This window comes from Numenius arquata, chromosome 6 (genome assembly GCF_964106895.1).
Source record: "Numenius arquata chromosome 6, bNumArq3.hap1.1, whole genome shotgun sequence".
Classification (NCBI taxonomy): domain Eukaryota; kingdom Metazoa; phylum Chordata; class Aves; order Charadriiformes; family Scolopacidae; genus Numenius; species Numenius arquata.
Genome location: NC_133581.1, coordinates 44,328,105 through 44,353,012, shown reverse-complemented (window position 1 = coordinate 44,353,012; position 24,908 = coordinate 44,328,105). Strand labels below are relative to the sequence as shown.

Here is a 24,908-nt window from a genome sequence, read left to right as displayed (position 1 = left end):
TATTTGCAACACTGTTAATAGCCTCTTCCATTACTATGTATTATTCCTCTCTGTTAAGGAAGTTTTCCTGATGTAAAATTTATCTTCCTTCCCTATTGTCAAATTGAACTGATTTGTTTTTTCCTGTGACCTTTCTTCAGGGGATACAGGAAATAATTTTGGTTACTATTTTTTGCTGTCAGTGTTTTGTTATTTTCTCTAGGTTGGGGTGCTGGGTTTTTTTCGGTTTTGTTGGGTTGGTTTGTTTGTTTGTTTTTTTCATTTTTTAAGATGTAGTTCAGTTTCTTCAGCTTTCTTATATATCATACTTTGTTTATTTTGCTTTCATAAAGTGTTTTTCTCATTTACAACTTTCTGTAACTGTCGTGAAGAATCTAGTTTGAAATACCCTTCCCTCTAGGTTAACAATGAGCTGTTGACTGATGTCCTTGGTCTTCAGACAATTGCAAATCCACCTGAGACACATCTTCATATAGACTGCGTTCCTTAGTTAAGACAGACATGTCAAAAGCTTTACAAACACAATCATGGAATCATAGAATAGTTTGGGTTGGAAGGGACCTTTAAAGGTCATCTAGTCCATCTAGCGCCTGCAATGAGCAGGGACATCTTCCACTCGATGAGGTTGCTCAGAGCCCTGTCCAACTTGGCCTTGAATGTTTTCAGAGATGGGGCATCTACAATGTATGTATTGCCTTCAACTTACTCACTGGACTTTTAGTTATATCAAAGACTAATGCAGTTGATGATCTTTCTGACTTTTTGTGATGCTCCTGGCTTTAAAAAAAGAGGTGCCTTTGTCCCAAATTTATTGATTCAAACAGTTTCTTACACAAAGTAAATTACCCAAAGAGTTTTAACACTTTTACTTTTCGTTTCAATCGTCCATTTCAGCCTTTGGATTTTGTGAGTACAAAGAACCAGAATCCACACTACGAGCACTGAGGCTACTCCATGACCTCCAGATTGGAGAGAAGAAGCTGCTAGTCAAAGTTGATGCAAAGACAAAGGCTCAGCTAGATGAATGGAAAGCAAAGAAAAAGGCTTCTAATGGGGTATGTATATGTGTGACTTGTGTTATTTTGGCAGGAGGGCAATGTAACATACTTGCTAGATCAGATTGTGAGTCTTAGTTTCTGTTCTTGTCTTTGCCCTTAATTTGTTTTAGAATTTTGCGAGAATCACATTAACAGGTCTGAAGATGTATTGAAAGGGAGCAAAGTGTAAGCTCTTAATTCACAAGCATTCAAACTTACCTGTGAGCTACTACTTAATCTCTAGAATTAATTATGAAAGTCATTCTAAAGTGTAGTAATAGGTGCTATACCTTACAATTCTGTTGCTTCATTTTTGTTTGGAAACTCTTGAAAGTGTATAAACTATATAAGTAATTCTTACTTTGTCAGAGTCCGGAAATCAGCTGTCTGAGGAGAATTGGAGGTTTTTTTCCCCTTCACAGATGATGGTCTAGAACAAAATAATGAAAAGAAAATAAATAGGTCATTCAGTAGATGATGCAGTTATCAGGCAGTGGGCAATTTACAGAAATTTAGTAGGTGGGGAAATTGGTTTTGTACCATTCCTTTCTAGAGCTAAGGATCTGTTTTGGAATAATTGCAGATATTTGATATCTTTGTATCTCACAAGAATTTAACATACTTAACTGACAAATTTGTGCTAAAATGAATTTTATCTATTTCTTTGCTGAAATAATATGTTTCACATCACAATCAAGTTGTTGGGCTTGGTTTATAACGGTTTTAAAGTTCTGCATAGGCCTTAAGATAGTACTTAAAACACTTGTTTTCTGTAAAATGAAAGTGAGAACAGGCTCTTGTTCAGAAAACTGAAAATCCTAATCACACTGTAGCAGATAATGTTTTAAAATTCCAATTTGGAATTGTTCTTAAAGTTATGTAAAATACAGTGAGAACACAAATGCTTTCTTTTTATTTAACCAGAACTAGAGGCATAATGATGACTTGAAGTACTTGACGCATTTTAGGCCGTGTGCAGGATTAAATGCAATGGTTCAGTAAAGCAGAGTGCTAACTTCACAGGTTTTGAATGGACTAATGTACTAGCTATTAACCTAGGTAAAGGTTTGATTTGACTGCCCCTTCCGTTCTGTACTTCCTGGTTTCCTCTTGGCATCACCTGTAATACTGTGCTTCACAGCTGATACTATAAACAAGCTTAAAGTATCAGTGGAGTTCTTGTACATCTCTCTCATGAATTTTGTTTTCTGTGAGCTCCTGTGGATTACAATCAGTCCTGTGGGGATTGATTGTAATAAAGCAGAGGGTATTATTGGTGGCTTTGGTGAAGACAACAGCATGTGCCGGTTCTGTTGAACTGTAGAGTGAGATTAGCTCCAAATGTGTTGGTTTTTTGGTTGTGGTGGTGCAAAGAAAGTCTGTGAATTGCCGAGGAATATTGACGAAGCGTATTGTAATCTTACTGCTTGCAATTCCTTTCATGCCATCATTGGTGTGCTGGTGCCACTCAGATCGAAAAGTTGCAACTTTTTTCTTTAATCTTTTTTATTAAGAAATCAAATGTGTACAGTACAGCACAATTTCTTATAGACACCAAGGAAACCTTTATCTAATTAGCTCCTCTCCCTGATCACTACTTCTCCCTGGGCCTCTTCAATTCCACTCCCTGTCACTGCCTTCTAGCTCTTTTCAGCCTGCTCCTCCTTGGCCTGGCAGCCTCTTCAGCTCCAACTGAATCCTCCCTTCCCCCTCATTCTTAGCTGCTGCTCCATCAGACCCTTCCCTCCCCCTCACTCCACCCACCACCTATCGCTTGACGGGATACCCTGCTGGATTCTCAGGTGAGATTCCATTTTTCTAAAAGATTGAGGGGATCGAGAGGTGGGCTGCCTTGCTCGGTACGGAGATCATTGCTCTGCCCTTTTGTGTAGTGACATTTAGTGAAATGCACTTCTTTGTGTGTGTTCCCTTTCCTCCCTACAAGATGAAAAAGGGCAAAAAGATGAGGAACTACAAAGTAATTGATGAACAATAATAAGAAAATGTTTGCTGTGCAAGGAATGTTTTCCCTAACAACGTTTCTTTAATATAGTTCTCCTATTATGAGTTGCAGCTTGAAAGTTGTAGGTAGACATTTGTATTGCATGGCACTTGCGTAGAAGGCTTTGAGGAACTGCTGTTGAAGTGAGTTGAAGTTCTGGAGGATAAAAGGCAGAAACTTTTGACCAAGAGCTGGACTATAGTGATGGCCTTTCTCTGAGCGTGTGTGCGCTTTCTCTTTTCCTGTCTACCACCTTAATCGCCATTTATCTGTTCTGTTCTATTACGCGGTCCTACACTTGCTCTCTGCAGCCATTCACATGTGTAACTATGTGGTCCCTACAGTATTGCCAGTGTGACAAGATCTGACTAAAATAATGCAATTGGTAACTACTTGTAGGTGGTTTGGTTTTCGTGGGTTTTTTTGAGGTTTTTTTTTAAGTAAATGCTGTAGGAGCATGAATGAGATGATCAAAGGTGAAATTCTGAAATAAAACTAATATTATTCTCAAGTTGTTGATTCCCGTTACTTTGCCATTTTTCCTTAGAACTCCCGACCAGAGACGACAAATGATGACGATGAAGCACTGGATGAGGAAACGAAGAGAAGAGATCAGATAATTAAAGGGGCCATTGAAGTCTTAATTCGAGAATATTCCAGCGAGCTCAATGCCCCCTCCCAGGAATCTGACTCTCACCCCAGGAAGAAGAAAAAGGAAAAGAAGGAGGACGTATGTGTTTTGATTTTGGACAAACCAGATTTTTTTCTTCAACTCACCTTTATATAATGGCCAAACCTTGTGCAAATACTTTAAACCTAAACTTCTGATGAGAAAACAAATCAACAAGCATTGATGTCAGCTGCAGTTTTCATTTTTTTAAGCTGAAAGCTAGTCAGTTATAGACACCATCCCTTCAGGGTGGTTTAGACATCTAAGCACCTAGACTTCTTGGAACAACAGGTTTGAATCTGGGCAGGATTGAACCGACCTTTTATCCCTCTCTAGATGGAAATACTGAATTTAGTGCAGTTTAATCTGTATGTGCATGTAGGTTTTTTTCAGATGAGAACTTAAAAAACAACGTAAAGAGTTCCTGCATACCGTCTTACTTCCATTGAAAGGTGCCAGGGCGCTTTTATAATGGCAGGAATTTGCTCTGGTAGTTTTTGACAAAATTCTTCTTCTCTCTGCTTATAGTATGCATTCTTGTAGTGTTCCTTGATCCAACTGGTTGCAGCTGTCTCTCCAGATGCGGAAGTGCTTCATTAGTTGTTTATATGTATACCTCACAAACCTTGGAAGGATCCTTCAGGGTTGAAAGGCATATTGTAATCTTCCTGCCTTACAAAATCACTTTTACACGCATGTGTCAATTTGGCTGGATTTGATCAGCTGGTTTTCATATATTGTGTAATGCAAAAAAAACCCCAACCCTGTTAAGCAGGAATGAATGTTCTGGTTTAGACCTGCTTCTATGGATGACCTTTTTATGGAAGAAAACAAACTGGAGAAGAGGGAATAAGAATGAGCAAACTCAGACTTAGCTTTTCCAGCCAAGTTTCTAACCACGGGAAAGCGGGCTTTCACACCTACTATTCTGGACCTAATATGAAAGAGATTGGAAAATTGTTTGACCAAGATTTTTACCCACTTATGTCTTCTGCAAAGTAACTATACCAAGGCAATAATGCAGTTTCAAATGCTTGTGGGGTTTAAGTGTGGTGCGAGAAGCATCTCCCTCAGGGAGTGAGTATATCTTCCCTACAACATTGTTAGCCGTGGCTGACCTGAGGTATAAGAGAGCTGAGCTGAGAATTTGTTTTTCTTTCCTCTCCCTCCCTTTGGGAGAAGATGCTTTATTGGATGAGATTTTACAAATGAGTCACTGTCTAATGCTATCAGCTGTATTTTTTTGTTACAAGCATTGTTACAATGTGTATTGTCCTGTGGGTACATTTTTATATATATATATGTGGCCATGAATAATGCCAGGCAGTTAAACATTGTAAGAAGCCATGGCAGTCATGGAAGAGCTGGGTGCTGAGTATGTCCCTGGAACAGAGGGGTATTCTACTAGCTCTGTGTGATATAGAATTTGACCAATCTGAGCTAGTCAAGTAAACAAATAAGCTCTTTTTAAATACATAGCACTTCTGGGGTGAAATTACACCCTATCATCCCTTCGATCCTGGGAAGGAGTAAAAGAAACTTGAAAGTTGCCATTTTTGGCCTATGTGGATAGAGGTGGGAGTGAAGAGATGGTCCTAGCTATCTTGTTGCTATCTTGTCCTTAAGGGAGAGGGGAGAGAAGGACTGTGGAGGGTGGGGGGAAAGGGAAGATGGATGCAGATATATATGGGGGGGAGGTGGCGGGGCAACTTGCCAGCTTTGGGGCTGTTGTCCCCTGAAGGGCTTGGTGTGAAGAAGACGCCTGCTTGTGTTAGCAGCAGAGTCTGTCGTTAGTTCTTCTGGATGAAGGCATGACTGATGTGGGGGAATTGAAAATGTGTGTGGGGAACTGAGAGTGAGTGGAACCTGGTTTTCAATTTCAAGCATGGGGGAACCTCGCTAATTCGCACTAACTATTAGTTAGTAGGTGCAATCTACCAAATTTTGCGAATTAGCGAGTAAATAAAATCAAGACATACCCACCACAAATATACTGATCGTTTATATTGGCAAGTGTAGCTTAGTCTTGTTTATGATGCTACCATAGCGTACTAATATCCTATAGTATACTTCTAATTCAGTGAAGTCTTATTAATATGAGACCTCACTATGTATTTTAAGTAGTTCAGAGAAGGGAGAATTAGCGAGGTTCTTCTGTAATTTTGTTAAATCAAAGAAATGAGATCACAGCAATACAATATTGCTTTATAGTACAAACATACGAAACATTGTTTTCCAGAGTAGTGTGCAATCTATTTTTAAAAAAAAAAATCTCCGTGGATTTTTCCGCAGATTTTCCGCAGATTTCCAGTGGCCCCACTGATACCTTATCCACTCATCACCAAGGTTCGTTTACATTGTAGGCTTTGACAATGACTATGTTTACTACTAGTTGCCAGATTTGTGACTCTTGTCCATCTGATTATTTTTTTTTATTATTATTTTTTTTCACTCATTAACATCAGACTGTCAGGTTTGGTACTGCAGAAGGACTTTATTTATCTCTTGCAAGACTGGTTGAAAACTTCTAACCTTCGGCTTTTCTCTTGTTCTCCTGTGTCTGTACAGATGGCCCTTAATGCTTTTCCTCCTGTCCCCCTTGTTTTTTAGGAGGATATAAATGCTATAGAAATGGAGGAAGACAAAAGAGACCTGATATCAAGAGAGATCAGTAAATTCAGAGACACACACAAGGTAGTATTCTTGTTTTTGCACTTCATACAAATTAGGCTTTTTCGAAATCCAAAAAACCACTATTATAAAATTTAGCATTACATTGCAATATCACTTAAAATGATGTTTATATTAGGTTTTATATACATATAGTTCTTTACAAGTCAAAAAAAGACAACTACCACGTTAAAGTGGCCCTTGACATCTTTATGCTAAGACTTTGATTGCTACTGAGTATTTTGCAGTCTTCTCACTTTAACATGAATAAAGGCAACTTAAGTTTCTACACATACATTAAGTCAAGATATTTATAACTAAAGGCTAAACGGGGCTGCAGTGTAAGCCATACACTTGAGAGTGTTTCTGTAGGTAGATTTGTAACATAATCCAAGATATTATGAAGAGTTGAAACTTGAATTAAATTTAAGTCTTTTATTTTAATAGTTCTAAGTTAAGAGTGGGGGAAGATTAAAACTAGGTCAGTGGTTACCAGACTTACCAAACTTTAGATGCATGGAAGAACTGTAAATTCCCATAAAGCTAATCTATTCATTGACCCCCACCATTATGATAGAGATCATATGGTGACTAATGCAAGATGAAACTCACAGCTTGGAAAGTAACATGGAATAGGATGTAAGTATGAGCTTCTGTTTTTTATTATACTTATGGATGCCCCCTCAGAAAAATATGCAAAGGGGTAACTGGCTTGGAAATGTTTGTGCACATCAAGTCCCACTTCAGGGTTCCCACTTACAGAAGTTTCTGTTAATGCTAGTGCATCTGTGAATGTTTCTGCTTTGGAAAATGATACTTGTGGATAGTAAAGCACATCTATGCATGTAATGTTCTTATTTTAATGTTTAGCTTAAAGTTGGTATTATTTTGTCCCCAACAAGACTGGAATGGTCCTTTGCCTAGAGATGTATCAGCAGGCTCCTCTTTTGAGCACACGCTTTTATTTCAAAATACCCCCAAACCAATGCTAAAGAAAATGTTGACGGTACAGCAAGGTGAAGTATGCCCGTGTTATTCAGCTTTGCCACATGCAGTCACTGGGGGTGGTACCATGTTTTCACGCAACTGTATCAATGTAAACACAAGTGACTACACGTTGTATGTACACGTATTCAGTTTTTCTCTTGACGGAAGTTGTTGGACCTAAAAAACCTGGGGAAAAATTCTAGAAGAAATCATCTGGAGAAGCTCAGCAATTGAATGTGAAACCGGTCAGTGGTGAATCTTCAGTAGAATTGTGTCCAATTCCGAGCCCCAAGTCGTCACTGGTACTAAAATGCAAACAAGTAATAACTTGTTAAAAAAAAAAAACAACCAAAAAAACCCAAAAAACAAACAAACAAAACCAACAAAACAAAAAACATGCTTCGTTGTTTCAGAAGCTGTTGGGCATTTTATCTGCCTTTAATCTGTTTTATCGGGGAGGGGCTATTTTGGGTTTCTTAACATTAAAAATCAACTGAAAGTAGTCATTGTATATATTGGATATGTTTAAAAGGGGCTGTTGAATCTTTAGCAGCTGGCTAGTGAGCACAGTGAACCTTTGCATGTTTTTGGTATGAGTTTATAAAAAAAAATAACCACAGACTGTGAGGGTATCAGCATTGCAGGGGGCGTCCATTTACAGCACGGACGAGTCTGAAGAGAGCTCAAGGTAAGATTTATAATTCTTCTACCTGTTCATTTCTGTTCATTACTTCAATATATCTGATACCGTTTCCATCCCATTACCCTTTCAGATCCTCTTATTTAGACTGATAGAAGTTGATGAGGTCAGATTTTGATTACAAAACAGACCAATTTACTTTTTCAATTGTTTTTTGAGAAAGTGGAGCTACAAAATGGATTTTAACACACCAAGACTTGTGTGTATTTACATACGTGTGAATATATTTTAAAAAAACCCAACCAAACAAAAAGAAACCCACTCTATTGAGAAATCGTTTTCTCACCATGAACAAAGTTTTTGAGAGTGGCAAAAAAGCAGCAGTTCAACCAAAGAAATTTGTATTGGAACATCTAAGATAAGCTGTAAGTATCAACCACTTCAGTATGTAAACTTTTCTTTAAAAGTAGTTGAAATTTGAGGTAAGTTGGATTTTTAAAAGTTGACAACCTAGTTTAAGATCTGACCGTACTGAGGTTTAACACTGTAAAACCCCTAAAAAATACAATCCTTTAGGATTTGTTTTTCAGCCCAGTGTATATTGTAGAATCTAAGTTTTGTTTTTTTCATATCAGTTTTCTACCAATTCCTACCATTTTTAGTCCCTTTTTCCTTTTGTGATTTCAATGTATCCAACATTGGTTTGCCTGTATTGTATTATCAATGCAGCATAGTTTCACTGGATACATTAATCACTAGTGAATTAGCTTTATTTCTGTAATCCTTTGTTGGTTCTCTGGTCCCCGTGCCTGTGGCAGAAGAACACTTATCAGGTAAGATTGCTTTTTAAAGTTGTCTTAAATGCTTTGTTTGAAAGAAAAGAAAAAAAAAAAAAAACCTAGAGAAAATGCTGTTTCATTATTCCAGTTTTTAATTTCATTTCAGTGATGGTAATCGTGGAGCCAAAGGGGATAAACCTGTTTATTCTGCTCAATATTTGTTCAAAAAAGTGGTATTCTGGCATCCATCAGGTTGAAATTTGGTATATTTGGTTGTTATTTGGTATATTTGTGAACCGTGTACTTGCTCTTCCTCCCAGAAACATAGCTTATAGGCAAGGTTAATCCAGTGTTGGCGGTCCATGTCCTAGCACAGCATCTGTAAGTTAACACATAACAATTGCTTCCAAGGATGGATTTATCTATCGTTCTGTTGATGTATTTTCTATTGTCTTATAGGAATTCTGGTCATAGGAACTGTTTCTAATTGAAAAAAAAAAAAAAGTGGCAATTTTGTACAATTTTTAGTAAAACTGTAGCAGGTAACCCTTTAGTTCTGTGTTTCAAAAGAGCTATTTCCAACCTTTTTTTTTAACTCTCTCCATCTTGCAGTGATGGATGTTAAGGATTCCATTCTGCAGAGCCCAGTTCTTACCAATGAACTGTTAGAACTTTTTTAGGGAGGGAAAAGGGGAAAGGTTGCAGCTCTCTTCACTGTTTAACCACATGCACCATGTGTAAGTGGATAAATTTCTTTACCCAAGTTTTCATATAGGATGGTTTTGGTCTACCAAGACTTTTTGGGAAACAACTCACTATCCCAGTAAGCATTCCACTGAAATATAATTTTCCTAGTTGAACAGAATTAATTTTATCAGCTAGAATTTCACTTTGCTTGTACCCAAGTGGCTTGTAGGACCAATGGAATTTGTGGCCCACCTGAATCATGACTGGCAGTGCACTGTGTTTGTGCAGTTTAGTCATCTTACAATACAAGGCCAGCCCTACTCTGCTAAGGTTGGAGATTGCTGGTCTGTGTAGATCTATGCTTTTGCACGAAACTTAGTCTTGTGATTGCTGCATTTTGATTTCATACTTATGAGTTCCAAAAAATACCCACCAAACCCTCTTTAATATTTTAAAATCAGTGGCGGTTTTGGTATTTCCATTACCAGCCTTGTGTGTTGCGCCGGGAATATCCAGTTCCTGTATCTACCAAATTAACTATGAAAGTTCTCTTGTTGGTTTTTAGAAACTGGAGGAGGAAAAAGGCAAAAAGGAGAAAGAAAGACAGGAAATTGAAAAAGAACGCAGAGAAAGAGAAAGGGAACGGGAACGTGAACGAGAAAGGAGGGAGCGTGAAAGAGAGAGGGAGCGTGAACGAGAGAAGGAGAAAGAACGGGAGCGTGAACGAGAGCGAGATAGGGATCGTGACCGAACTAAGGACCGAGACAGAGACCGCGAACGAGACCGAGATCGTGACAGAGATCGTGAAAGGAGTTCAGATCGCAACAAGGATCGGAGCAGATCAAGGTAAATGCACTTGAGTTGCTACTTATTTCAGTTTCCCCTAGTGCTGTTTACTAAGGGCATATAGTTCAGCAGATCAGCTGCCATTCAAAAGAGAGTGGTCCTTTTGGAAGATCACGAGTAAAAACAGGAAATCAAAATTTTAGAAGATCCTGTATTTAGAGAAATTGGAAAAATATTTTATTCCCTCCACAGGATAGCAATATAAGGACTGCAATATGCAGTAAGCAATCACCTAACCATGACTTAAGCATAATGATTTTATCTCAAATCTCCTATTTTCATGGATAGCTTTATTCCTGCTTGTTCTCTTAAGCTACAAGATACTGCAGACATAAGTAGGTTTTACCTTTTCCTCTGGTATGTGTGTGTGTTTGTGGGTTTTTTGTTTGTTTTTAGTTTTAATAAAAGCAAGGGGATTCCTCTTTCAGTCTTTAACTGTAAATAATCATGTCAGGCTCTATATGCTGCTTCTTTCCTCTTCATGATAGGAAAAAATAGCTTTTTCACTTTAAATCTTCTTGTCATTAGGGTTTAAGTTGTCTGTAAGCCATGTAAACGTGAAGGATTTATTAAGCATGCTCTTTTTTTGTGGGGTTTTTAGCTGTCACTTATTTACAAAGAACTGCTATGACGATCTGATAAGAATTGCCATGTTCTCACGCTTAGTTTATGTAGATATCACTCTTTAATGGTTAGTGCCCAAACAGCTACTTTTAGGTAAATGGGATTTTGAATATATTAGAAGTATAGATTTATGCCCATTGCTATATTAGCTAATCATCTTGTACAATTGCAGAAGAAAAATAACTTGCAAGATGCTATAAATTGTGCATTTGAAGTTAAATCATTTGATTGATTAGAGAGGAAGGCTTTGTACTTAACTTTGGATTTTTTTTCCCTCAGAGAAAAAAGCAGAGACAGGGAAAGAGAACGGGAACGGGAAAGAGAACGAGAACGAGAGAGGGAAAGAGAACGAGAGAGGGAACGGGAAAGAGAACGTGAGCGGGAACGAGAACGGGAGAAAGATAAGAAGAGAGACCGAGAAGAAGATGAAGAAGATGCCTATGAACGCCGAAAACTAGAGAGGAAACTGCGGGAAAAAGAAGCGGCATATCAAGAGGTAGGTTGGGACTTTTAAGATTCCTTAAGGGAAAAAAATCGTTCCCAAGGGGTGATAATAAGTCTTCTACTATAAAATACATCATTTCTCCTCCCTCTTCTTTTTCTAAATACATTTTTAATCCTTTGACTATGAATTTTGGGGCAGAATATGTATGTTTGTGTCAAAACAATCTAAAACTTCTTATTTTGGCATTTTAAATTATAAATAAATATTTTGCTTAATTTAAATTCAGTTGGTTTTAACCAATAATCCAAACTAACTTCAAAGTAGTACCGCTGTTCTTAATATTCTTGAGATTGGAGCGTGTGTTTTTTCTTCTGTTGTAGCGTCTTAAAAACTGGGAAATCAGAGAACGGAAGAAAAGTCGAGAATATGAGAAAGAGGCTGAAAGGGAAGAAGAAAGAAGAAGGGAAATGGTAAGGCTTCTAGTTTTAGTTGTAGTTTTTCCCCTGTCTTTGTGTCCCATTTACAATGGAACATTCTACTGTGTTCTTTATGGCTAGTGATAGAGCTCTCATTTTGTATAAACACCATGTATGTTTTATAAAAAAAATGTTAATAGGCTTGAAACAGAAGATATCTAATAAGTGGGAGTACTATTAGGATTCTGGAAAACAAACCCTAGTGACTTGGTCTTGTGAAGGCAAAAGAATGAGAAGTAGACAGTTGCAAAATTCTGTGGTTTGATCGTCATGCACTGTTACATTTGTAACCTGTATTTGTGTCAGATTTGTAGCAAAACCTACTGTATGTTCTGTGTCATGCAGGTGGAAATAGACCAGTCTTTTTACTTCCAACCTGCTCATGCCTGAACCTTCTATAGTATATAATATAATATTCTGTAGTATATCTAAGCACTTTGTAAATTTCTATCTTTAGTTCATTAGTTGTGAAATTATCAATTATCACAGTAACGCTTGGAAATTTTGTCAAAAAGACACCTTTGGAAGACAGATATTTCTGTAATCCTATAGTTTTGTGCTAAAGCGTAAAGAAGTTATTTTAAATTATGGTGGTATTATTTCACTTCATAATTCTGTCAGAGTAGGAGAGAAGATAGGAGAAAGTTCTAACTAGGAAATGAATTGGGAATTGCTTCAAAGCTAAATATGCAGAGAGACACAGGAAAGAAAAAAAAAATAGAAAATTAGAAAATACATTGTTTTACATGGAATCTAATTTTCCCCTCCCTAAATCCTTGAGAGGGGAAAACAATGTTTGAGAATGACTCAAAGATATATTTTATTCATGATTCTCCTGGATGCTGGCTATGGATGGCAGTCGTAGAGAGTATTGCTGCATTTTGTGCTGAATTTGCAACCATAATCATAATTTGTTTCTCGAAGTCATTAGTGCAGAAATATCTCACTGTTGGTTTAAAGATACTGCATGAGTACAGTTTAGAATGTTCTGATTTATATTCCCCTTAAAGAACTGCTTTATTTTTTTCCCCTCTGATAAAATGAAAAAGAAAAAAGAAACAAAAAATAAGTATCTTCTCTTTGTCCCCCTCACCCCCTTCATTTTTAGACCTGTGCATTAATACAGTGCCACATGGTTTGGATTAGTAGCACAGCAGGAGAGTGCTTATCCTACAAGTGCCCATTAGATTTCTTCCTGTGCATAACTAAATCTTTTTTTAAAAAGCACTGCTCTTGAAACAAAAGAGTACTAATAAAATACACTTAAGCTGCCATGATAAAATATACAATACCAGACTTAGGAATTTAAAGAACAGGAACTTTGATTCTCTTCTTCTGTGAAGTTAAAAAAATAACAGGGGATATATATTTTAAAACCCTTTGAAATGCTAATAACAGAACAAATCTGCAAATCAGAGATGTGATCCCAGTGGACCTAGAGGATGTACCATCTGCTATTGAATATGTGATAGCAAGTTGACAGATCCCTGGAAGATGATGCAATTTCAAAACATTTCCATTTTCTATCTGGAAAACTCTGTATTTTTTAGTTTGAAGCATAGCAGATGTTAAATTAACTTACTAATAATATTACTAGATTTTAAACTCTTGGAAAGAAAACCAGAAATCCTTTTATGACGTTACTTGTGTTTCAATTTCTTGCAGGCAAAAGAAGCCAAACGGTTAAAAGAATTCTTAGAAGATTATGATGATGACAGAGATGATCCAAAATACTACAGGTATGTCCTTCCTCACAACAAAATCTTCGTTGTTAGTTTTAACGCAGCTGTGGGGTTTGTTGGCAAAGACTTAGAGTTTATAATTGAGTGATTAAGGGCGATGTAAGGGTTGTGTAATTATCTAAATTATTTCAGTTTCATTTGATAAGTGCCAGAGGGAAGAAGGAAACTCGCTACTGCTGCTTGTTAATGCTTGGGGGTACCTTCTCCTTCCAATCATTTAACTTGCGGGTGAGGCAGAGCAGAGGTCAGTGTAATGCCAAAATAAGGTGATGGGGCAGAGAGAAGGGATCAAGCATGCCTCTAAAAAAATTCACTTCAAGGAAGCTGTAAGTTGTACAAAGCAGCAGCTTGTGAACTTTTTAAAGGACGGGGAAGATCCTACAGCATGGGACTAACTAAAATTTACATCAGACTCATTTAGCAGAACTGGTTCTTGTCAAGTAAAAACCTATAAAATAATTTGATTATTTTTCTAAGAAGATTGGCAGTTACATTTTCTACATCTGTTTTATGTGATGGGGTAAATTTTGTATAGTAATGTAGGGAACTGGCGTCTTAGATTCTTCTGCTACAAAAATAGAGGACACCAGATGGTGTCATAAATTTTATTTTCATTTAGTGGAATATACATCTGTATCATCTATTTCTTGTATTGTGGTACAAGGTTGTCATTGGACTGTTCTTTGAATTATAAAATCTGTATCTTTTGTAGGGGTAGTGCTCTTCAGAAGAGACTACGAGACAGGGAGAAGGAGATGGAAGCAGATGAACGGGATAGGAAAAGGGAAAAGGAAGAATTAGAAGAAATTAGGCAGCGCCTTCTTGCAGAAGGACACCCAGATCCAGATGCAGAACTCCAGAGGGTAAGTAAGCTGTTGGTCTCACAGGAAGCAAAAGAGCTCTTGGTATTCTGGTGGTACTGAGCAAAATTGTGTAAGAGATCTGATAGTTAATATTTGCTCTGTTCACTTTTTCTTAAAAAGAAGTCCAGATAAGTAGTAAGAACACTGGAAACAAAAAATAACTTTGCAGATCTATGGTTGGATGGAATATTTGGATTAATCAGTATTTCTGATTGTAATGGCAGTAGTTGCATGTATTTATTCTTGACTGAGAGAGATTTCTTTAGGAAACAGAGGATCTTTAGATTCTTTCAAAACAGTGCTGGTTCTGAGAAAGCTACTTTTCTTGCTAATTGTCTGTTTCATTGCAGATGGAGCAGGAGGCTGAGCGGCGTAGACAGCCACAAATAAAACAAGAGCCAGAGTCTGAGGAGGAAGAGGAAGAAAAGGCAGAAAAAGAGGAAAAAAGAGAAGAGCCAGAGGAAGAGGAGGAGGAGCCTGAACAAAAGCCCTGCCTTAAACCAACTTTACGACCCATCAGTTCTGCCCCATCTGTTTCTTCTGCTAGTGGAAACGCAACCCCTAACACACCTGGTGATGAATCTCCCTGTGGCATTATTATCCCTCATGAAAATTCACCTGATCAGCAGCAGCCGGAGGAGCATCGGCCCAAAATAGGACTTAGCCTCAAATTGGGCAAGTTTACATTTTATTTTAATGTTCCATGTGGTATCAGAATGAAAAAAATGCCAGTTTTCCAAATATATTGTATGTTTGACATATTTATATCAAGTCATTGTTATTCACATGCTGTGCTTGATTTCTTCTATCCAGAAGATACCTTTTACAAATCTCTCCCAAAATCTGGAGGAGAAAGGGGGAGGGAAGTTTTGGTGTCCTCAAGGCTTAATTTTTTTAGGAATGCTCTGAGCTGGGATTAGTTATTTCCACTTGCTTTTTCAACTAAATAGATCTCTAACTCTATTAAAACTCATTGCTACTTTTCATTGATGTAAGTATATGTTAGATCTAAGCCCTTATGTTTATTCACAAAGACCCTTTTAAAAGAAGAAAACTGAAAATTAGATTATTTTTTTTTTCTTCCTCTTAGAGTAGCACAGTGAATTGTTGAAAATTGTGAATGGAATATGAGCGTAGAGTTCCTTAGTACTTTAGGAATTTCCCAATGTTTTTAAAAAAATTTGGTTCTGAGCAGCAAAACTAAGGATATTTGTATTACAGAAGGTTTGTGCATTTATTACTTTTTCAATTACATTATAGTCGGGCTGCAGCTTATGCTTACACAGTGTTAGAACTTGAATGGAGAGAGGCTGTACGGTATTAGGCTAACTGGTTAATGCGTTTCCTACAGCTGTGTTCATTGTAACCTTTCACTACTGTGCTTTTCCTCTGCTAAGGTCTGAACTCGTGCTGTAGCCCTCCCTCAGTGAGGGTGCTAATTGGTTTCAGGGCAGAGAAAGAAGACCTTATTTTTCAAAAATCTTGAACAAACTTAGTTTGAGATCTTTACCTCTTTTGCCATTTCTGTAACAGGGTTTGGGAGTTTAAAATGCTGATGCTAGGCATTCACAGACATATCACGTACAAACAGATACTTCTCAAGAAATGTGTGAAGAGCAAACTAGCTTCAGTTGCAGTTTATGAATATGTTGTTCTGTGTTTCGGGTTGTAGGTGCCTGCAATAGCCCTAATCAGCCCAATGCTGTAAAAAGGAAGAAGCTCGCTGTGGATAGTGTTTTCAATAAATTTGATGATGAAGACAGTGATGATGTGCCCCGGAAAAGGAAACTTGTCCCCCTGGATTATGGAGAAGAAGATAAAAGTAGTATCAAAGGCAGTGTCAACACAGAAGAAAAACGCAAACATATTAAGAGTCTCATTGAGAAGATTCCAACAGCAAAACCAGAGCTCTTTGCTTATCCTCTTGACTGGTCCATTGTGGATTCAGTAAGTTGTTTTATTTTAACCATTCACAAAAAAAAAAGCATTTTTTTTTCCAAAAAAACCTTGGAATTGAATAGAAAAACAATGTTCCTGGGACCCCAGTGGAGTGGAGCATCATCATCAAATGGAATCAAACTTGAGTACTGTATTTCTTTTCTATGTATAATACTTATTCTGAAGTATGCCTGCTTATTTTTGCTTGGTCTCTCCTGAATTGTTGCTACAAATTATCTGGCAGTTTCATGGAAGGGGGAAAAAAGGTCCTGTAAAAACATGCATCTTCTGCCAAATAGGTTTTGGGTCTTCTAGCTGCCTATCTGGCAGTATTGTTTCAAGACAGTAAAGTTTATGGAACTTAAAGGTTTTGTTTTGTTTTGTTTTTTCCAGACACTAATGGAACGTCGAATTAGACCGTGGATCAACAAGAAAATAATAGAATATATTGGTGAAGAAGAAGCCACGCTAGTTGACTTTGTTTGTTCTAAGGTTAATATCTTCCACTTCCTTGGTGAAATCTGGGGTTTGCTCCCTATTTAAGCTGCAGCAATGACTGCAGTATGTATATTTGAAAGCAGTCTGTTCTTAGCGTCTCTGTAACCTATGATACTGGTCAACAGAGACAGCTGGTGTACTTGGAATCAAGTACATATCCTAATGCTTTACAAGTTACCTCCTTTAATGCTTATGCACAATATGCACATGCCCTGTGCTCTCTGCTATGTGTTACATACACGTGTGGAACTGGATTGAAGAAACGAGCAGCTGGTTTAATTGATAGTTTTACCATTAGATTTCAGAATTAGCATCTTACTGGCCATTAACACTTTTAACTCAAAAATAGGATTTGTGTGAATTCGGGGGGGGGAAAAAGACAGTAGCTTGACTTGACATACATTTTTGGATTTATTAGATTAACTTCTTAAAAAGCTTTTTAGATGCTGTTGCTTTAGTGGTAAGCAAATACTACGGTTTGTAGAGTTAGCGTTAGAAGTCATTCTGCCGAAGCTTTTGGCCGTTGCGTGACTTGTTTAAAGTAAACTCTCCATAGGTTCTTCCATCAAATTGCAAACTAAGTTCTAGTAACTTGCCTTTTAAAATTTGTCATGACAACTCTCTGGCTTTTCACCAATGGGAATTTCAAAAAGTCTTTCCAGCTTTCATGGTACTCGCATCTGTAATGGCTTGTCTTGGTTTATCTTACCCTTTTCACCCAAGGGTACTTGGGGAGCTGGTGGGAGAGCTCACTAAGCCTCTCTCCATTATCTATCAACAATCCTGGTCAACAGGAGAGGTACGAGATGACTGGAGGGTGGCCAATGTGACGCCCATCTACAAGAAGGGCCGGAAGGAGGATCCGGGAAACTATAGGCCTGTCAGCCTGACCTCGGTACCAGGAAAGATCATGGAGAGGATCATCTTGAGTGAGCTCTCACGGCAAGTGCAGGGCAGCCAAGGGATCAGGGCCAACCAGCATGAGTTTATGAAAGGGAGGTCCTGCTTAACCAACTTGATCTCTTTCTATGACCATGTGACCCGGCTTCTCGATGCGGGGAAGGCTGTGGATGTTGTCTACCTGGACTTTGGTAAGGCCTTTGACACTGTCCCCCACAGTGTTCTCCTGGAGGAGCTGGCGAATCATGGCATAGACAAGTGTACTCTTCACTGGGTAAAAAACTGGCTGGATGGCCATGCCCAGAGAGTTGTGATTAATGGGGTGAAATCCAGTTGGTGGCCGGTCACCAGTGGTGTCCCTCAGGGCTCAGTTTTGGGGCCAGTCATGTTTAATATCTTTATTGATGATCTGGATAAGGGGATTGAGTGCACCCTCAGTAAGTCTGCAGATGACACCAAACTAGGTGGGAGTGTTGATCTGCTTGAGGGTCAGCAGGCTCTACAGAGGGACCTGGACAGGTTGGATCAATGGGCCAAGGCGAATGGGATGAGGTTTAATAAGGCCAAGTGCCGGGTCCTGCACTTGGGTCACAACAACCCCAGGCAACACTACAGGCTTGGGGAAGAGTGGCTGGAAAGCTGCCCAGCAGAAAAGGACCTGGGGATGTTGTTGGACAGCCGGCTTAACATGAGCCAGCAGTGTGCCCAGGTGGCCAAGAAGGCCAATGGCATCCTGGCCTGTATCAGGAATAGCGTGGCCAGCAGGAGTAGGGAAGTGATCGTGCCTCTGTACTTGGCACTGGTGAGGCCTCACCTCGAGTGCTGTGTTCAGTTCTGGGCCCCTCACTACAGGAAGGACATTGAGCTGCTGGAGCGTGTGCAGAGGAGAGCCACCAAGCTGGCGAGGGGTCTGGAGAACAAGTCCTATGAGGAGAGGCTGAGGGAACTGGGCATGTTTAGTTTGGAGAAGAGGAGGCTGAGGGGAGACCTCATTGCCCTCTACAACTACCTGAAAGGAGGGTGTAGAGAGGTGGGTGTTGGCCTCTTCTCCCAAGGGAATAATGACAGGACCAGAGGAAATGGTCTGAAGTTGCGGCAGGGGAGGATTAGATTAGATATAAGGAAGAATTATTTTACTGAGAGAGTGGTCAGGCACTGGAACAGCCTGCCCAGGGAGGTGGTGGAGTCGCCATCGCTGGAGGTATTTAAGAAATGTGTAGACATGGCATGCTCTAGTGCCCGAGGTTGTTGGTTTGTGTCTGTCTGTGGGTGGGTGTGGGGTGCGTGTGGTTTGGGGTTTTTTTTTTTTTTTTTTTTTTTTTTTTTTTGTGGTTGGACTCGATCTCAAAGGTCCCTGCCAACCGTGAAGATTCTGTGATTCTGTGATCTTTTAGGGCTACTGTATGAGGGGCAAAGAAAGTGACAGCTTTGTGGCACAAGTGGTTGAAAGTGAAAAGCAAAAGCTGAATATTTGCCAAGCTTAAATTATATATATATAAAAGAAAATTTCCTAGTATTGAAAGACAACTTGGTTCTCAAAAAAAAAATAATTTGAAATACTTAACAGGCAGATGGAAGATACAGTTATGAAGGGTGATACAGGGAGAATTTTGCCTTTGTCTTCCTTCTATTAGGAATTCACTGTTGAAGAAAAGGGAGCTTATTCCTTAAATTAGGAGAGCTTAATTGGACATGCAAAAATAGCCAGCAAATACAAGACCTGTCAAATCTCTGGAGCTTCCTGGAACTTGTTCCTCAGTAACTAGCCATAAACTAGCACTCGTTATGATGGAGTCTGATGTAATTTAATACTAATTTTTGCCCTGCCTGATACTGGGAACTAATGAACTGGAAATACTTTTTGCATGTGCAAAGCATTCAGAATCCTTGAGAAGTAACTGCTTTTTGTCCAAAGATGTTTGTATGGTTTACTCTGAGTTCTCAGTCTAAAAACATTTGTTTCTTTCAGGTTATGGCTCACAGCTCACCACAGAGCATACTGGATGACGTTGCCATGGTAAGCAGAACTTGTGTAACTGATTATACTGAACTAATAGTCAACTGTGCAAAATAATAGGAGTCCATAACAGAAGTATTTGGAGTTCATAGGGCATGCATAGAAAACATTCTTAGATCTGAAAGCTGTTCTTATTAAACGGATCGTTCTAGCACTGGCATGATTTTGCAGTTACCAACCTCTAGGTAGAGATTACTGATGCCTGTTCAGAATTTCTCAGTATTCAGAAATGTGGAGCATAGGGTCTGTCCCTAACAGTAGAGAGGTAAGAATCAACAATAACAGAACTGGATCAGAAATATAATATTTATTCCTTCTCAGTCTTGTAACTAGTGGTTTAGTGGGTCTATTCCTAATTAATGAGCAAAAGGTGTTTTTTTTCCTGGTGTTGAAAAAGAAAAACTTTATGAAATAATGCTACTGTTTCACCATGTTTTCATATACTCAAAGTTAATTGTTAATATACTAAAAACTAATTGTTCACTCTCTTCCAATAAGGAAATTTGGAGGCAAAGTTGGTAGGAGCCAGATTCATAGCAGAAGTTAGTAGGTTGTTCTTGGTGTGACTCGTGGGTGACCTGGGGAACTTCCTGAGACGTGTAGTGCATGCTAAAAGTTTGCATGGATTCAAGAAAAGCCTGAATAAGCTCAAGGAAGAGAAATCCATCAAGGGATTACTTAATATCCAAGGAAGTTCCAAGCTGAAAATGAGCAGAGAGTATGACAATTAAGGGAAAATACTGCATGTGTATGTCCTGTTCTTACTTTCTTCCCAAGCTTGCCATTTCTCTGCCTCTTCCCAAGCCACTTTTGGAGACTGGGATACTGGTACATTTATCCCTTAGTGCTCAAGAGCTGCATTATGCAAGTATATAATTAAAGCCCCGTCAAGCCAGGTGGTAAATGCAGGACAGACAAATTCACTGAAGTTTTATCCAGTGCCTCACTCAAAGGCTTAACTTTGATTACACTGCCTCCACTTTGCAGCTCTGATGTGTCTAGAATTTGTCTTTATAATTGAAACGCCTAACCTAAAAATAATCTGTGTGTTTCCTACAGGTACTAGATGAAGAAGCTGAAGTTTTCATAGTCAAAATGTGGAGGTTGTTGATATACGAGACAGAAGCGAAGAAGATTGGTCTAGTGAAATAAAGCACTCTCCTTGCTTCTAGGGTTCCATTTCAATTTTGGGCTATTTTTTTTTTCTCCATCATTCAAAGACTTTGAATTTTCTCTGTTCTCAGAGATTTGAGACCTGTATTTTTTTATGTAGAAAAATGTGAATTTTTTTGTCCTCTGCTCTGAGGCCCCGTTTACCTTTATCAGTTAGTTATCTGAATCCTGCATTGGTTCTCTTTATAATTCACAAGGTACAACTACCGGTATGTTTTATAAGCTGCAGCTACTGTACACGCTCTCTGGTAATTTTGTTATGTTACTCTGATTCTTGTAAATATTAAGAAAAAAAAAAGCCCCTGTTTTGCAAAACATTTGCACTTAATGTGGAACTATATCAGTTACAGATGAAGACATGATTTTACTACAAATTTATGAGCGCTTTTTTTTTTTGCATATTCTCCCTCTTTTTATTTAAGGAATTATCAAAATACAATTTAAAAATAGGTGGCTCGAGCTGCTTTCACAGAATAGCCTTGTGTGTTCATTTGGTCCCCTCATCTGACTCTGGAAACGGAGTTCCCTCAGACTTTCCATTCTGATGTGAGTGGGCAGTAGTCTTGGTACTTTGCCCATTTAGAATTGTTAATGAGCTGGGAACTTAATCTCTGCTGCTTTCCTTGAAAGTGCAAATTGCAGAAATTTTTTTATTCTTTGCTCAGTTAAAACAAGAACAGGACCTCAATTCAGTAAGTGCTATTTAATGATTATTTTTTTTTAAACGTGGATTATCTTCTGCCCAATTTCATTTCAGCCCTTCCCTATTATTCCTTCTGTCTCTAAAATAATCAGATGGATTTTTTTTAAAAAGAAATTATTTTTTTAAATTATTTTTTTTTTTAGTATTTAGGGGAAAAAATACCTATTTGGATGTAACCGACCATAGCAGTTGACAAAAACTGTATCATAAGTTTTCAGACAAAGCTGAAGTCTTGTTTTTATCCATACTGTTAAACAAGCCCCGACTTTTGTTTTCTATTGTAAGCAGTCTGTTGTCCACAAAAAGAGGGTGATATTTTCCTGCCATATTTGTATGGGTTTTTATAAATAGGCTGATATGGTATAAATGATGAGATGTACTGTAAACTGCATTTTTTTATCTCATACCTGGGTAAGATGACAAATTGATAATGTGCTATGAGCTGTTTTGATTGCAGGAGGACTGTGTTCCAGGGAGCAAACTGTCTCAAAAACATTTTTAATTTTTAAACACAATTCTTAATAGCAAACAAATTAATTAAAGGTGTTCCAGTATCTCTATATTGTATTTAACTGAAGGATACAGGTTGACCTGTTCAGAAAACATAACTGTGACCTTGAGTTACTAGTTCTTTGTATCTGGAGAGGACACTTGAAAACACTGTTCTTAACAAACGGGATCGTGTAAAGGTTCCACCATGTAAATATTTCAGATATTAAAAATGTATATATTTGATTTAAGGGCTGACATTCTTTTGGAGTCTTGTGCAGCATGCAATTATATTTAATACTGATTTCTGAATCAGCAAGTTTTCACAAATTAGGGGTGGGTTTTGTTTTTTTTTTTTAAACTACCTCCTGCTCTTGTGGGTGACCAGAAGCCTGCAAATGCAGATGTGATCCAAATAGATTCTTTCTCATCCCTGTAGTACACACCGCAAAATGTTCTTTTTTAACTTGAAGTGTAATGCTCAGATGTTACTTTTATGTCGCGGTTGAGTTTGCGTGAGAATATTGTTTTACAAACTTAAATGCTGCAACCTTCCTCTTTTTTTTTCCTGCAACTTGATGTTACCCTAAAAATACTTCCCCATTCTCCCCATACAGTTTTGCATCAGCATTTACCAAAAATTCTCCAAATTCTAAATAAATTCAAAACTTGCTCTGTTTGTAGTAAATACAGAGAAGAGGAAGAGTGAACTTCATGAGTACTTTTTGTCCTGCTAATACAGCATTCTCACTGTCATTAGTAGTGGTTAAACAAGCCAAATGCGACAAATGCATTGTAAGGGCAATATGTGACAGGTTGCCTGGCCTCCTTGTTGAGATTCTTCAGTGAAAGCTCAAGTTGTGAAACTTCAGCTTATTTTCTTCTGCCCTAAAGTGAAGCTGTATATTTAGCTATTATGTTACTTATGCATTGGATGTAAGCTTTGTTCTCTTGCTTTCCTAAGAAGAATGAAGGCGTCTGAGCAAGACATCTTAAATTTTAAGCTGGAGTGTTAAATATCCAGGTAAAGTAGTACTAGAAACAGTTGTGACATATAAAAAAACAAAATAATAATTTTGCAGAAGTGGAGGTTTTCTTTACTGGTGGAAGGAGGAAGGAATGTTCGCTTAGAGCATTTCTGGCTTGGCTTATGCAAGTACTTCAACAAATTTTCCCATTTCAGAATGCAAAATGTTGCTTTATGAAGTCCCTTCTAGTGTTTACCTCTTACTCAAATTAGTGTTACTACTTCTCAGTGACAACAATATATTTTGTGTCTGATGCTGGGGGGTAGAACACAAATTAGGTACTGCTGAGGGGTTCTTAACAAAGAAACAGGAAACTTCTGTTCTTAACAAAGTTACTCTCCTTTGTTAACTGTGTTTCTTTCAACACACAGCAACAGAATTATTTCAGGATAAACTTGGAAAATTTGGGGTAGAGAAAGCCTTTTTGGCCAACATTACGACATTCTACTCCCTGAATATACAATTTAATAAACTCTGTGTGTGTGTGTGTGTTATGTTAGTGAATGCACGGATTAAGAGTATACTGAGAATGAGATCTGTTAATGATGTGTGTGTGTTGCCACTGGGTGTTCAGTACAGCGTGCCATAGTATGGTCCCTTCTGGGATGGAAAGGTGCTTCAAAAGTTACACATTGTGCATAGAAGGGGAAAAAAATATCAATATCTATGCAACAGAACTGGATATACTAGTTGTTGATCTGGACTTTACCGTGGATCAAGGCTTTACACCTTAACCTAACACATGCCTTTAGTTTCCTGATAATCATTTTGCGTGACTGCCATTCACTGTTATTTGGAATATGTGAGTACAAAATATAAAGTATTGTTTTTGTTAGTATGCACTGAAGAGAAATGGGAAACCATGAATGGGTGAGATCCATTACCAAGAATTGTGTATTTTTATATTACCATTAATTTGATAGGAGAGGGGTTTTTTTTTGTTCTTAGAATATTTAGCCTGTTCACATACTGATTTATTTGGTCTTTCTAATTTAATAAAATGCTTGGACCTGATTATCTTAAAGGTCCTTTTGAACATAAATGATTCTATGATTCTGTCATTTTGGACATTTCCTTCCTTCCTCCCTTCCTTTAAACAGGAGCCTGCACAGAAAATAGCCATTTAACTAAATGATTGTGGCTCTAAATCTGGACAGGGGGAAGGCCCCAAACAGTAAGTTTAGTTTCTTAGTGAATTCCTATTTCTTACTACTAAGGCTTTCCTGTAACTGAGAGGGAAGCATTAGACCTTTCTAAAGCACTTAAAACTGTTGACTTTTATACTACTGTAAGGTCACACTTTGTCATATTCTGTCCATTTTCCTATGTAGGAGCATGGAGCGTGGTACATGCACAGCCGTGCAGCGTGGGCAGTGTAAGGTATCGTTAACAGGCGTTTCATCATAGATCAAACCCATACCAATAATATAAATAGATAATAGGCTGCTACAGCTCTATGTCCATGTTTGCTTGGGTGTTTGTTTTTTGGTTTTTTTTTTTTTTTTTGCCTTAAAATGACAGAGTTTTATTTGGTTAATGGTTAGCCATCACTTTTGGTGAAAAACAGCTACTTTTAAATGCACTTCGTACGGATGTGACTTGCCAACGCTCAGTATTTGTATCAAAATGCTCATGTGAAACTGAACTTTTACGTGTAATACGTTTGTGCCACTTCATTTTCCCATAGATCTTCC

General features: G+C 38.1%; 1 protein-coding gene across 1 annotated transcript in view; it reads left to right on the top strand.

Annotated features, from left to right (window-relative positions):
* The window catches only part of RBM25 (RNA binding motif protein 25), a 29,375-nt gene extending 6,488 nt beyond the window's left edge, over positions 1-22,887 (top strand). The window contains exons 5-18 of the mRNA XM_074150054.1: positions 895-1,055; positions 3,587-3,769; positions 6,002-6,055; positions 6,320-6,403; positions 10,038-10,318; positions 11,222-11,438; positions 11,768-11,857; positions 13,529-13,602; positions 14,318-14,468; positions 14,819-15,143; positions 16,141-16,415; positions 16,800-16,898; positions 19,774-19,821; positions 20,881-22,887. Of these exons, the coding sequence (XP_074006155.1) occupies positions 895-1,055; positions 3,587-3,769; positions 6,002-6,055; positions 6,320-6,403; positions 10,038-10,318; positions 11,222-11,438; positions 11,768-11,857; positions 13,529-13,602; positions 14,318-14,468; positions 14,819-15,143; positions 16,141-16,415; positions 16,800-16,898; positions 19,774-19,821; positions 20,881-20,973 (2,135 nt within the window). The 3' untranslated portion in view covers positions 20,974-22,887. The remainder of the gene's footprint in view (positions 1-894; positions 1,056-3,586; positions 3,770-6,001; positions 6,056-6,319; positions 6,404-10,037; positions 10,319-11,221; positions 11,439-11,767; positions 11,858-13,528; positions 13,603-14,317; positions 14,469-14,818; positions 15,144-16,140; positions 16,416-16,799; positions 16,899-19,773; positions 19,822-20,880) is intronic.
* Positions 22,888-24,908: the final 2,021 nt, after the last annotated feature.